Genomic DNA, 14,196 nt, shown 5'->3' on the forward strand with positions numbered 1-14,196 from the left:
TTAAGTAAACTGATCCGTGTAGTGATGGTATGTCTGACCTGCAGACCAAGGGATATGGGTAGCGCGCGTGCGCTTGGTCGCTTACCCATGGTGTGCCAGACATAGACGTAGCCCTTGCGTCTCCAGTCGTTGCTCTGAGGAAAAGGTTTCCCGTCCGGGAACACGTTACAGCGCTTTAAGTTCGTACATTTCCCAAAGCCGTAGTCATCCATCCATGATCCATTGGCTGAGTTCAGTCAGAAACGTGAAAAAAAAGACAATAAGTTACTGACGTATTTAAAGTAGGCTATTTGAGGAACATAATCGGAAGCAATTTTCGGAGATATCTAAATTTAAATTACAAATGTTCTCATAATGTGTATTTGGAAATTTGATTTTAATCCTGAAATGTAAAACTGTGATTTATGAAAATGCATTATGTTTGTAAGCTTTAGGATATTAGTCTACCTTTCAAAAATAAGGATAGGCTAACGAAAAAGTTAATGAAATCCATAAGGATTTCGTCATATCCATTAGCTATTATCATTTATTTATCTTGTTTTGATAAGCATCACTGTCTGAACGGATTGTTTAAATTGGTGAAGCAGAGAAGGTCAGCTTGTTAGAGAAGCACCTGAGGCCTCCATACCGTCTTCACAGTGCTCGTCGTTCACCAGATCCCCGTTGGCGCCCTCCTTCGTGCACGGGGCGTGCTCGATCGCCGCGGTGAAAGTGATGCTCGAGCCGTTCATGGCGGGACTGTCACTCGTCAGACGAACCGTCGGCGCGGGTCCTGAGTCAGAAAAGAAACGGATTTGCCTTTGCAGTTTGGCCACGCAGACCCGCCAGGTGTTTATGGTGGCAAGTGTCAATGTAAAGTCTCTAATATACTTACCGCGTTTGCGTTGGAGTTCTGGTTTCATAGGCGGGTAGAGTTTATCGTCCCAAGGGATAGAGTCAGGGTCCCATCCCGGGATGGGGAACGGGATAGGTAACTTGCCTGGGATAGGTAACTTGCCTACGTGCTTATGAGGGAACATGTCTGCGTATGCTGTGGGAGAGTTTTAAAATAAGATTAATCAAACTGAACAAATGGCTATGAATGTGCCACTGTTTTTGTGTTTCGAGAAATTCCATGGTGGGCTTTAAATTCAAATGAATTTGAGCTTGAATTTGATCAGAACTCCACACAAACATGCTGAAGTATAAGTATAGTATGGGAATAAAAAACGTTCTATGGATGTGGCTCTCTTCTTATCTCCACTAGGCGGTGCAATGCAACAAGTCCAGATGTGACAGGTATAGCCTATTCAAGCAATGTAAGGTGAAGACGCTTGTTGTTTTGTTGTTTATTCAAATAAAGCCTAAAGAAAATTCTAGACCTCCAATGATGGTCGTTCTGAACCTCTGAATACACAAGGTTACTAAAATATTTCACATAGTCTATAATTACATTTTACATTAGGCTATTAACATGACCATACAAAAAGTAACCAACTAAAACCCCCTAAACAACTAAAAACAAAATGGCAAATATTCGTTTAACCTCTATTCTATTAATGATATAGTTTGTGTCATAGGTATTTGGCATTTTGACAACAAAATCAGATTATTATTATTTTGTTAATGATTCTAATTTAAAATTCCTTCAACAGAACACCTGTAATGGACGCTTGGGCAAGAATGCAGCAGGCTAACCTTTTACACCACGCGAAGAACATGATACAATATGTTGTTGATTTGGACGTTTGGGTAGGAAGAATATAAAGAATATTAATATTCTTATGTATCTTCTAAAGGATAATAGAAGAGACAATCCTCCACACATGAATCAACCCATAATCTGTCTGAAATATATAACCAAATTCCAGTGTATTTCCAGTCTGTGTAATAATCCTGGCTATCTATCTATCTATCTATCTATCTATCTATCTATATCTATCTATCTATCTATCTATTTAATTAACAGAGACTAAAGTGAATACGCACAACTGTCTGTTCCGAGAAACTCAATTCACAAGACACGGTGCGCGCCTTCACGTAACTGCATAATTGAGTTCATGGGACTGAACTGAGGCCAAGCGCGCGGACACCACTGCGCCAAATAAACAGGATAAGGAGTTTCCAGATTTACCACATTCACAAAATAAAATATTTAGATAAGAAAATCATACCTATAACAACTTTTAAACGAATCGACTACTTACATAACTTAATATTTCCCAGAACTTGATTAGCCTAATATATCTCCCTGCTCAGTTAATGTACAAGAAACGAAGACCAATGCAATTTTTGCTCTTTTAAGAAAGGATGTACAGCTTGAAAAGAGACACATTTTTCTTAAACAGAATGAGTAACTGCCTGTATGTATTTAATAACATTGATTTCTGTACGCTCTATTGTTTATCCTAATGAACATAAATACTTACTCTTTTTCCCCTCGACTTGAGCGATGACAAATGCGCAGATGAGCAAGCATAGACATTTTAAAACCTCCATAGCTCCTTTAGCGCGTGCAAATTCACCCTCCCGTGTCTTATTCCTCGAGGATTTTTTAGCGTCCACTCCCGGATCCTTCTTGTGCCGTCTGATCGCACAGGCTCCCGTGCACCTTTCCCCCCCTGCGCCCGGGCCATAATTGAATAGTGGGCATGGCGCGCGCAATCATGTGACGACTTCATAACGAGATGCATCTCATGTCTTATTAGTGCGCTCGCTCGCGGGACTCACGCCACTCATGAAAACTCAGCTGCACAGCTACTGTACCCCCTCACAAACAAAAATACAAATGGATTTAAACAATCCAAATGGATGGATTCATTCCCTCCTCTCACCTCTGGTGACCCCGAGGAGCGTTTTGTGGTGTCGTCACTCCCAATTTCACAAGGACACACTCATTCTCATGACAAAATCTGATGGAACCACATGCATCGACCATGAGTCAGCCAGGCGCGACCTAAACGTCCCCTTTTCTGTCACAGGATCCAGACAAGCTCTGCACACGTGCCAAATAACATCAGATTATATTCACTGGACAACGTTGTCAATGGTCACAAAATGTTTTATAGCTTATGTTAGGCTCACAAAACATGTAGCCGAATAGGATTGAGGCACATTTTCATGAATCACATTTTGACAATGGTTATACAATAGTTATTATTATCTGAGAATCTAAACTAGAGTGTAGACCTAGACTTACTCCAAGTAGCCTTATGCAGCAGTTCACCTTTCTCAAATGAGCAGTAGGATATTAACTACTCAAAGGACAGGCTGCTATAGGCTACACATATTCTATTAGGTCTCCAATAAGCCTGGCTAATTGACTTCAGTCATATGTCTGCACAGGCCAGCTCAACTTCATGAGGGACAACTACTTTTTGTTCAGTGCCTTTTTTGTTTACTTTTCAAGTGAGTCTCACTCACATCTGTAAGAAGATAGGCATAGCAGTGAGTGTGAGCCCTTATAGCTGGCAATCTCAATGGAAAATCATACTTTTAGGAGCTTTTCAGAAAATGTAGGCTATGGATAGCAGACAACAGTAGACAGAAGAAGAGGAAGTTCCGCAAAAGTATCCTCAAGGTACAGAAGAACACACCTAACAATGCATGCAGGGCTGAATTATGCCAATACCCATTATTAATTAAAATAGAAAAAAGAGCTTTCAAATTCTTCAAACACCTGTTGTTATAAAGCCAATAATCCAACCAAGTAGTCAGCCTCAGGACCTTGCCACCCTTCCTCAAACAATTTGGCCTAACCAATTTACCAAACAAAAAACAAACAAAAAAGAAAAAAGAAAAAATGAACTTCAGTATGATTTGGCCCTAAAAAGAGAGAGTACACTATATGGCAGACTATTCACAGTCACTGATATCAGACAGTAAAACCTTTACATGCTGTGCACCAATGGCAACCAAGGAGTTTCACTTCTTGACTGAATGCTGCCAATGGGAAATATGTAAACAATTCTTTCCTAAATTAAGAAAAAATGTACCCAGACTTTCAAAACTTTAAGAACAACCAAAGTCTAAGAATACTATTAGGCGAGTAAGAGAGTGCAAGAGTCACAGCAAGATATATAGCCAGCAGCCAGACCAATACCTTGTCTTAGCTGAATTACTGAACCTAAGCAGGTGTGGGCCTGGTTAGTACTTGGGGACCACTGCACTGTAGGAAGATGGCCAGTAGATCCTTCCCTCTGGAAAAGATCGTTAATGCCCCAGGTCGGGGCACTCACTGTGGTCATTGTTAAAAGATTCCATGGCACTGTGGTCATTGAAGATTCCATGGCACTTATCGTAAAGAGTAGGGGGTTCCCGGTGTCCTGGCTAAATTCCCAACCTGGCTCATTCAATCTGGCCCCTAATCATCCCCACTGTAATTGGCTCATTCACTCCCTCACTCTCCACCTCAAGCTAGTGTGTGGTGAGCGTTCTGGCGCATAATGGCTGCCGTGCATCACCCAGGTGGGTGCTACACAGTGGTGGTGGTTACTAGTGAGGTCCCCCCATCCATGTGTTGTAAAGCGACCTTGGGTACCATGAAAGGCGCTATATAAGTCGAAGGTATTATTATTATTATTATATGCTTGCCATATAGGGATCACCTCATCAGTGAAGCACACAAAGAATCAAACACATACACACACACACACACACACACAGTTATGCACACATAGCCACATACACACACACACACATCCACACACACAGTCATGCATTCCCATACACACACTCACATACTCTCCCATCCACTCTCTCTTTCTCTCTCTCTCTCTCTCTCACACTCACACACACACACACACACACTGCTGTTGCAGTACTGTATGATGATGTTCTGTCTTTGTTTTCTTTCCTTCACATACTACTAACTACCTGTACATTAAGATATGCTTTGTCAATACAACGTTTATTTTTGTCATGTCAATAGCCTAGCTCTATGAATCAAATTGAATTGACAGAAGAGGACAGAAATGGACTTTGAAAAGGCAGCAGAAGACAGAGGAAGGAAATCACATATTTATTAACAATACATGCAAATATTTTATTTATACCCAACATATTGCTCACAAATAGGCTACTTGCAAATCAGCATTATCAGTATTATTTGCATGTAGGCAGCATCCTTCCCACACTGGGGCGCTACAACACATCCGTGATGCACAGTCCAGTAAAAAAATCCCCAATGAAGGACAAATTATTTCCGTAGTCGAAGGTCATGTACACCGGTGTGTGTGTTGGTTACACATGACAGGAGTTATGAAACAAGATGATGTAAATACATCTAACATTGATTGGTGAGTGTGTCGAAATCAATTACGTATACATACTTGGCAGTAATACGTTTGTAGGAACAACTGTTAACGACCATAATGGTAACATTATTGGTGTTGTGTAATGAATGAATGTATGCTAGCCGGCCACTTGATAGATCTCCAAGTAAGTCATCCAGATTAATGAGCACTTTCCGAGAAAAAAACTGCCTGGAACTAGTTTACAAAGTTGGGCAACGGAGGTTAAACATCTACTAAAATATCAGAGAAAGCTGGTTTGCTGATGATAGTGTCGAACGTTAGCTACCTACAGCGTTAGCTAGCCAAGCAACAAAGAGGTTGCTGCTCTGCTAGAACTTTCACGTTATTTGTCTACTTATAAATTCATTGTCATTATGTCCACAGAAGGCACTCGCCATCCTTTGCTGACTGTTCACAGCCACAGACATTCTGGTAAAGTTAGTTATCTCAAGGAGGCGAGATGAGTGCTACCTGTTTACTAAACACGGCCGCTAGAAACCTCTTCTCTTCTGGAATAGCAGGTTTTCTTCGACCGGGCACATTGTATTCCTGCACTTTCTCAAGGTAAGCCAGTTTGGAATCTACCTCTTGTTTATTTTGGGTGCTTAACCTGTTTATTATGTGCAGTTTGTGGTTTATATTCACATTGTGGTCTACAAGATCGGGGTACATAGTATCGATACATAGTTGTTAAATCATTTGTTAAGCATAGTACATTCATGGATTATTGTGTAAGGCCACAGGCCAGCATTTTGTTTGTTCCTCTGGAAACGTCTACATTGTGTCTCATACTTTGTTGAACAGTTTGTTGTGTGTCAATCATATGATTAACATTACTTTTGGTTGGAAATGATGTGCTGTAAACCATGTCATGAAATATACCAAGGCCTCCTAGGGTTACAAAAAGTCCATCTCTCTCCAAGAGGAGGCACGTTTATGAGGGATTTCACATTGTTGTTTGTGCTTTGTGTCCTGATAAACAGTATTATTTTATCACATGCACTCTATCCTCTTTGTTGTAGACAAATGACGACGCCTGGAAGGGTTGACCACTTGCAGAGAACGGCCAGTAACTTCAGACAAATGGTGTGTGTGTATTAACACTTCCTCCCAAACACAGACTCGCATACTGATTTTGACTGTTTGGGATCTGGTATAGAGTTGTTTTGGCCAGTCTCGGTAAAAAGTGCAAGAAGCTGTTTGAGCCCCTCTCCTACATCAAACCACTAGTCTAACGCTTCTTTGAGCTGTGTGATGTCATTTAACAGCTGTATAATATCATCTAAGGGGACGGCATTTTGATTGGGAGGTCATCACTTTATTTTTTATTTCAAAGGCAAAAACGATCATTCAGGCCACTTGAATGTGCTTGTGTTTTGGTTTAGTCATTTTTAAAGTCACCGAGTATCCCTTATTTAGATCTCGAACATGCTAGTTAGCTCTTGTTTGCCTACACTTTAAATGTCAAAAATTATTGACTTGCTGGTGAGATGCTCAATAGTAACCAATGTCTTATAAAACATATGATGGCAATAGATTTCTGGAGCTAAGGTGTAGATCTGATCCAAACCCTTCATACAATTATTGAATGGAGACTGCGAACCTCTCCTACAGCCATGCATTACCTGTTTCCACTGGCTGCTGTGTCAGGGGTGAAATAATCTTAAACCACATAGCAGTACAAAATATGACCACCGCTCAGTCCTGTACATCCGTTCAGCGAACATAAATAACACTAATCAATTTGTATCCATCTTCTACTCCACCCCCACTCTTGAAACTTTTTTGTATGCTTGTTTGCATTGCCCGTGTATTTGTGCGGGCTGCACAGCAAGTAGCCTACTGGCGCTGCGAAGGTGAATAGATTTGTAGCACTAGCCAAAAAATTTGAAACATTGTTATAAAACCTTTACAATCTCTAAACAATCACAAGTAGGCAGTGGTGGAGGAAGTACTGAAACTCAGTACTTAAGTAAAAGTATAAATACACAGAGAAATGGTTAATTTATTCTCTTAATATCTATATTCTAAAAGAAAAATCAGTATGGGCTGTGGCATTTTAATTAAGCAAGTTTTAGGTTATACTCGACTAAATAGTTTTAAGCTAATGCAATTGTGCTTACCATCTGTGGCCTACATTCTGACCTACAATTCTAGAGACTGTAATTCTGGTTATCTACTAGGATCTGCTGAGTAAAATATCTCGCAAAACACGAGAGCCTGAAGTTTAACGGGGTAGACAAGGGAAACGTCGGGTGGATCGTAATGCCAATTCTGCTGATTGAACAGAAATGTTGCTAAGAAAGGTGTCTATGATTAGGTTCAGTTTCACTTGCGCAGACGCTCATAGACATTGAATGAGCGCTCACGTTACTACCCCCCAATTGTAGGCTATGCCTCTTTATTTGATCACACGCAATTAAGAAATAATTCCTAATCTGGAAAATGTTACGTTTTTTTCGCCAGCGGTTCTATAATAGTCTACCATTCATTTGTGCCGCAAATGATCAGACGTGTGACAGAAGCATGGGCATAGCCTGTAACTTTGCTGATCCGCAGATAGCAATCTCATCTGAGAGGAGGCCCTAACGCTGCAAATAACAGGCGGAGAACACAGTTGCATGTCCAGTGTAGCCATGGGTCTGGTGAATATAGCCTACCGAATGCAGATGGCTACAAGCTCACGCTTTGCCTGGTCTAGACTAGAAGCTTATGTTTCAAAGATTTAGAAGCTGGGCACGTAGCGCTCCAGAATCTTTGGTAGCAACCCCGCCGCCCGGTAAAACAAACGTGTTTGTCAGAGAGAAAAAAAACTGATCATAAAATGTATCTTAAAAAGGAACGATGGTGTTGTAGAAATGTAGCGGAGTAAAAGTACAGATAATTGCTGTAGCAATTCGTTACTTCATTACATTCCATCCACCACTGGAAGTAGGGCAGTTCAACACAGTTCATCCATTGCAACTGGACTGATGAAAGGTCATGTACACCTGTAGGCTACATTGTATTTGGGGAAAGCAGAAGGTATCAGTTTTGCATTTATTTATTTATTTATTTATTTATTTATTTATTTATTAATTAATTAACAAACAAACAAACAAACAAAACAATCCCTGTCATTTCCATGCAGTTTTCAACAGCTATCAAGAAGAGAGGTCATGCCATGAATTTTTGTTAATGTTTCTTCTTCTACATATGCACGATTTTAGTCATCTTTAGTTCATATGATATTCAACTTTATTGTCAATGCACAAATTAAATACCAATAGTCTAAAACGAAATGCAGTTTTACATCTAACCAGTGGTACAAATAACTGACATGTCCAAAAGGGACTTCATGAAATGCGTCGCTAGACTGTTCACATTTTAACGGGCCAAGTTGAGAGCTGTGTCCGTTATTGTTGATTGTTCGTGGGAAAAATACTGATGGCCCCGGACCACTGGTTGAAAACACCTTACAGTATCAAGCGGACTTAAGCTGCCACCTCTTGGCGAAAAGTTGTAATACATTTCACCCAGCATGAATCACAGAAAGCGTGAATGAAGTGGCCACTTCTAAATAGGACCCACTGCACAGTAGCTGAAGGTCTGTGGCTAAAGCAGCCATAATGAAAGCCATCATTGTTTGGATACTTCCCACACACACACGTGCTTTTTAATCGCATAAACTACAACTACCAAGCTGGAATCAAAGCACATCGATTCACCTCTCATAGTCACACCCTAAACAAGCACTTCAAACAAACAAGTCTCATGCATGTATAGCCATAGGCAAAATTGTATCAGACGTAAATCATCCATCGCACAGTATAGATCAGTGGCTGAAATCAATTTGCTTGGTAACCGCATTTATGGTTTTCTACAAATACACTGGTCAATAATCAAATTGGCCTCCATCACTCAACCTTTGCTAACGGTAGGCCTAACATTTTTTTACCTAGGTCGTGGGTATACAACTTGTATAAGATTAACGTACCTGCAGTTAAAATCAAGCATGTCCGATAAACATTCTCAGATTTATTTTGGCTTCAAGAAGAAATGGGCTTCTATGCGGTAAACTACAGTGTTGTCCAGCGTCTTTCCAACCCACTTTAGATTAACTTCCAACCAAATTACATCTCACTGCAAGATGCGCCATCTGGTGGACAAACGACTATGTAACGCCAATGCTGGAAATGCTGCCAAATGATGAATATTTGTTTTTCCTTTAATCTTACTAAATTTGTAATTATCTATCGGCCGTTCTAATTGCCAATACCGATAGTATGTGCGTGCCTGTGTGTGTGTGTGTGTGTGTGTGTGTGTGCGCGTGCGCGTGTGTATGTGTGTGCACCACCATCTACCGGCCAATGAGTGTACAGTCACTAAATGTACAAATAACTTTTTTAATAACATTTTTTTAGACCCCCCATGGATGAAATTCTATGAAATGGCATACCTCCACAGAATGTCAGGTTAATCATACACATAAAATTTGGTGCAGTTCTGAACATCTTAACTGAAGAGAGGGGCGATTAAAGCAGAATGATATTGCATTTTCATTTTTTACAGGGGGGTGCAAATCACAAATGAGTGATTATGGGCTAGGTTGATGTGGGCCCTTGAGACCAACATACCATAAAAATGTCTTCATCCTCGGTGCCACGGTTCAGGTTTAGGATAAACTGCATTTTTTGGGTTTCGGGGGGCCCACCACGGGTTTGGAACCCACAGTTTGGAATATGCAGAAGATGGTGTTGATAAACTTTTCTGCAGTTTTGACATATTGTTGACCATCTACTGAGGATTTGATTGGGTGGAGGAGGAGGAAAAGTGTGCAATGTGCCTTTCAACCATTGGGAGGTGACATTGAACAAATGCTCTTCAGAAAACAAATAGTGTCACAGAGCACATTACTAATGTCATGTGTATTGCTATTGATGTGGAGGGGATGACGCGCAACAGAAATTGATAAGCGCAGTGTGAGCCTGTAACTTAAGAGAAACATAAAAGCAGCGATCTCGGGTTGAAACTAAAGGCTGAGGTCCTGAGCTGAGATTTGGTTGAGTGTCTGTCAATGATTGATGATGTCATCAATGTGTTCACAGGACGTCTTCCCTGCTCGTGTGTGTGGTATCATCAACGAGTCGGCGTCTATCCGCAGACTGCGTCTGGAGGTACCGGACCCCAACTTCAGCTTCAGAGCTGGACAATGGTGAGGACATGACCTCTGACCTGTCCTATTTGACCTCTGACCTTTCACCTGTGACCTTAACCCTGCCCTTGTCTAACTCTTTTTAAAAGTGTGTGTGTGTGTGTTTGTGAACACTCGAGAAGGATGTTCTGACTGACCTGGGACCAGATGTGGTATAGAGATCATGTGGAAAGTGGTTATTTGGCATTAGCTGTAGTCAGGAGCAGTGTTGTGTGTGAACGAGTTCAAAAGAACGCGTTCATTGAACACGCTCATTTTTTCGTGAACATTGAACTGAGCGCAACACATTTTTTTAATAAAGAACTTGAGCGTGAATTAGTTCACATTATGTGTCATGAATGGCAGACATCACTGTAAATGAACGTTGGAATTTGTTTTCCATTGAAAACTGAGTGACATCTGTTTTCTCTTTTGAAACGAAAGGTTCCTCCCTCTATTCTCGCTGGTGCCGCTTTTAAATCATGTATCACCAGACAGAAATGGTTTTGACATTATTGTGCGCCAATGCATTGCGGGCAACGTAGTGTCCGGCTGAGAATAGTTGAATAGCATACTGGCTTCTGCACAACGTTACCCGTGATGAATTGCAGCAGAGCGGGGTAGGCATAGCAACGCCGAGAGCGCGGAGGGCTGGACTTCATTGCACTAAGTATAGAACTGGTCTACCTTGTCTGTACTGCTGCAAGTTTCATCACCTGGTAAGAAACCCACAATTGCAGTGTCATGAGCAAATGTAGACAATGAGCAGCTTCAAAGAGCGATATAGTGATTTCTAGCTCGTGAGTGTGAAAAAAAAGTATTTATTTGAATATCTCACGAAAAAAGTAAAATGAACTGAACTTTGAACTAGTTCAGAATTAAAATTGTGAACTTTGAACGTGAACTGTTCACTTTAAGCATGTATGAACTGAACTTGAACTAGTTCAGAAAAGCTGTGAACTGGCACAACACTGGTGAGGAGGACATGAAAAGTGTTTTTGCTGCAGCCAGCCAGCTACAGTGCTACACTCTGGGGGCATGTCTGTGAGCTTACATGTTCAGAGTGTAGCACTGTAGCTGCCTGGCTGCGTTAACTGCTGGCTGTAGCAACTCAAGCTTTTTTTGTGTGTGAAACGGAGATCTGTGTGTGAACTCGCCAGATTTCATGAACTGTCTGGATGACTCGGTACCAGTCAGCAGCAGCAGCAGATTCAGGGGCCAAACTTTGAGTTGAATATTGTGTGTGTGTGTGTGTGTGTGTGTGTGTGTGTCTCTTAAGAAGTTCCATTCATCACGGTATGAATATTGGGAGGGTTCCATTGGCTGGTTGCCCCTATATATCTCTCTGTTCCTGTGGTTCTGGGGTATCTGTGTCTGCTCTGTAAAAGCATCAGCTAAATGCAAAAATAAAATAAAATAAAGTGTGTGTGTGTCTAAATTCCTCCGCAGGGTTGATTTCTTCATTCCTGGGATGCAGAAAGTGGGGGGGTTCTCCATGTGCTCGGCCCCTGGTCTGCTCCAGAGGGAAGGCGTGATCGAGCTGGCCGTCAAGTTCACAGAACATCCCCCTGCACACTGGATCCACACCAAGGTTGGTGTGCTGAGTGTTTCAGTTGTGGACTGTACCTTTACATTCCCTTTTGATATGTGTTAAAGCTGCAGTTGGCAAGATTTTTTTGATCCTATTCACTGAAACCGACACTATGCTCCAACAGAACAGCATAAATCACCCGGTTTTGGAAAAAAACCTGCACTTCTACCTCCACCTAGAGCCTGTTATTTGTTTTGCAAAAATCCACAGCTCCCGGTTCTTCTGGTCCAATCAGAGCAGGGCTGTGTGAGATCTAACTGTCTCAAACTCGATGAGAGGGTGCTCGGTGGTAGAGGTGGAGGGGCATGAGAGTTGTAAACATTCAAAATTTTGGCCTCAATCTGTCAGACTTACCAACTGCAGGTTTAAGTGTGTGAGGATCAGAGGGCTATGTTGACTGTACTGTGTGTGTGTGTGTGCGTGTGTGCATGTGTGTGTTTCGACTCATCTGTCTCCTCCTCAGTGTGCGTTGGGCGCCCAGGTGGCAGTGCGAGTGGGCGGAGACTTCTACTTTGACCCCACCCCTGACAACAGCCCATTGGACCTGCTTCTGATTGCCGGGGGCGTGGGGATCAACCCCCTCTACTCGATGCTTCTACACGCGGCAGACCTGAAGCGCCACTCACACACACACACCACTGACCGCACATACACACCAGGACACACACACCTCCTCTACAGCGCCAAGAACACACAAGAGCTGCTCTTCAAGGTATGTGAGTGAGGTGTGTGTTTGTGTGTCTAAGGTATTTTAAAACTACGTACATATCCTCATGAGAATGTGCACATGTAAATAGGCATGTGAGATTAAGTGTGAATGAGAGGACATGAATGTAAATATGAAAAACTGCTTATGTTCATCTAGAGGAATGCTGCTTAATGGGATTGTGCGTGCGCGTGGGTGTGTTTATTCCCTGGGTCTCCAGAGCTCAATCATAGAGGTGTGTAAGGAGTTTCCTGAGACATTCTCCGGCAACTTCCACGTTACGCAGCAGACAGCAGAAATTGAGCAGGAGCTTCAACCTTACGTTAGATGTATGTCACACACACACAGAGCACAATAAACATGAATATATTATGTTTACCAGAGCCTGTAATTGTAATGGGATACAGCTTTGGAAAAAATTAAGAGACCACTGCACATTTTTGTAATGTTATCCTACAGTCGGCAAGTGACATTCGAATGAGTTGACTGTCATATTCCAAATGAAGAGACCACTGCAAAGTTGAATTTGACAATCAGCTCATTTGATTGTCATTCAGCAACCATAGGATAACATCAGAAAAATTTGCAGTGGTCTCTTAATTTTTTCTAGAACTTTATATAATGTACAGAGCATCAAGGAATTGCTGTTAGTCACTGTGTTTCTCTCTCTGTGTGTGTGTGTGTGTGTGTGTGTGTGTGTGTGCACAGACGGGCGGATATCAGAGGCGCAGCTGGAGCATTGTTTGAGTGAGCGGACGTTCTGTTACCTTTGCGGTCCTCCGCCCATGATCGAAAGCGTGTCGAACTTTCTGCGCTCAAAGGGCCTCTCCGAGGATCGCATCCGCTATGAGAAGTGGTGGTAGATCCTTCCCAGAACCCCTTGAGAACCGGACCGCATCGGACCCATCTGGGTCAGAACCCTGACCGCTGCTGCCTGCTGCTCTACGCTGGAATCAGGCCATACACAACAACAACAACAACAACAACACTCAATGTTTCCATGGAGACCCTCTGGGGATGATGGACGTGTCCTGAGATTATTCTCTGGACGGAAAATAAGTCCCTGTTTTGACACACAACTTCACATTGGAACTTTTTTTTTTTTTCCTCCTGCCTTTTCCCTGAGCCTGAGTGCAGTTTAAGTCTCCAGCTTGTAGAGTATGTTTTAACCTGGATCTGGGACTGCCTACCTAGTGCAGGAACAGAGGAGAGAGGACGTCGCCAAGCAGCTTTTAATCTGTTTTTATTCTTTTGATTTTTATTACACTCAGAAAGCAGATGGTCAGATCAGCTCAGTGCTCTTTGTACAGATGGACTCATGCGAGAGGAAAGTATTTATGGAACATTGCACATAGAAATGCAGTTGCTGTAATGTTAACAATGAACTTCTCCAAGTTGGGTTTTTAAATATAAGACAATTGTGGGCCATTTCTTTTGTCTGCATGAATTGTTG

At 41.9% G+C, this 14,196-nt stretch overlaps 2 protein-coding genes across 2 annotated transcripts in view; one reads left to right on the top strand and one right to left on the bottom strand.

Annotated features, from left to right (window-relative positions):
- Positions 1-2,547, bottom strand: part of gpnmb (glycoprotein (transmembrane) nmb) — an 8,293-nt gene extending 5,746 nt beyond the window's left edge. The window contains exons 1-4 of the mRNA XM_048229859.1: positions 2,409-2,547; positions 875-1,030; positions 629-772; positions 86-226 (exon numbers count right to left, since the gene is read on the bottom strand). Coding sequence (XP_048085816.1) covers positions 86-226; positions 629-772; positions 875-1,030; positions 2,409-2,478 — 511 coding nt within the window. The 5' untranslated portion in view covers positions 2,479-2,547. The remainder of the gene's footprint in view (positions 1-85; positions 227-628; positions 773-874; positions 1,031-2,408) is intronic.
- A 2,621-nt stretch (positions 2,548-5,168) lies between these two features.
- Positions 5,169-14,171, top strand: oxnad1 (oxidoreductase NAD-binding domain containing 1). Its single transcript, XM_048229573.1, has 8 exons — positions 5,169-5,276; positions 5,658-5,837; positions 6,296-6,359; positions 10,361-10,467; positions 11,896-12,037; positions 12,501-12,749; positions 12,964-13,072; positions 13,452-14,171. The coding sequence occupies exons 2-8, from the start codon at positions 5,734-5,736 to the stop codon at positions 13,604-13,606; spliced, it is 930 nt and encodes a 309-aa protein (XP_048085530.1). The 5' UTR covers positions 5,169-5,276; positions 5,658-5,733; the 3' UTR covers positions 13,607-14,171.
- The last annotated feature ends 25 nt before the right edge of the window (positions 14,172-14,196 follow it).

Source organism: Alosa alosa, chromosome 20, assembly GCF_017589495.1.
Source record: "Alosa alosa isolate M-15738 ecotype Scorff River chromosome 20, AALO_Geno_1.1, whole genome shotgun sequence".
NCBI classification, from domain to species: Eukaryota; Metazoa; Chordata; class Actinopteri; order Clupeiformes; family Clupeidae; genus Alosa; species Alosa alosa.

Bases quoted from the DNA above. Each gene is read 5' to 3' on its own strand.
- oxnad1 (XM_048229573.1), top strand. From the start codon at position 5,734: ATGAGTGCTACCTGTTTACTAAACACGGCCGCTAGAAACCTCTTCTCT. The intron at 12,750-12,963 runs GTATGTGAGTGA...CTGGGTCTCCAG, and splicing joins CACAAGAGCTGCTCTTCAAG to AGCTCAATCATAGAGGTGTG. The intron at 13,073-13,451 runs GTATGTCACACA...GTGTGTGCACAG, and splicing joins GCTTCAACCTTACGTTAGAT to ACGGGCGGATATCAGAGGCG.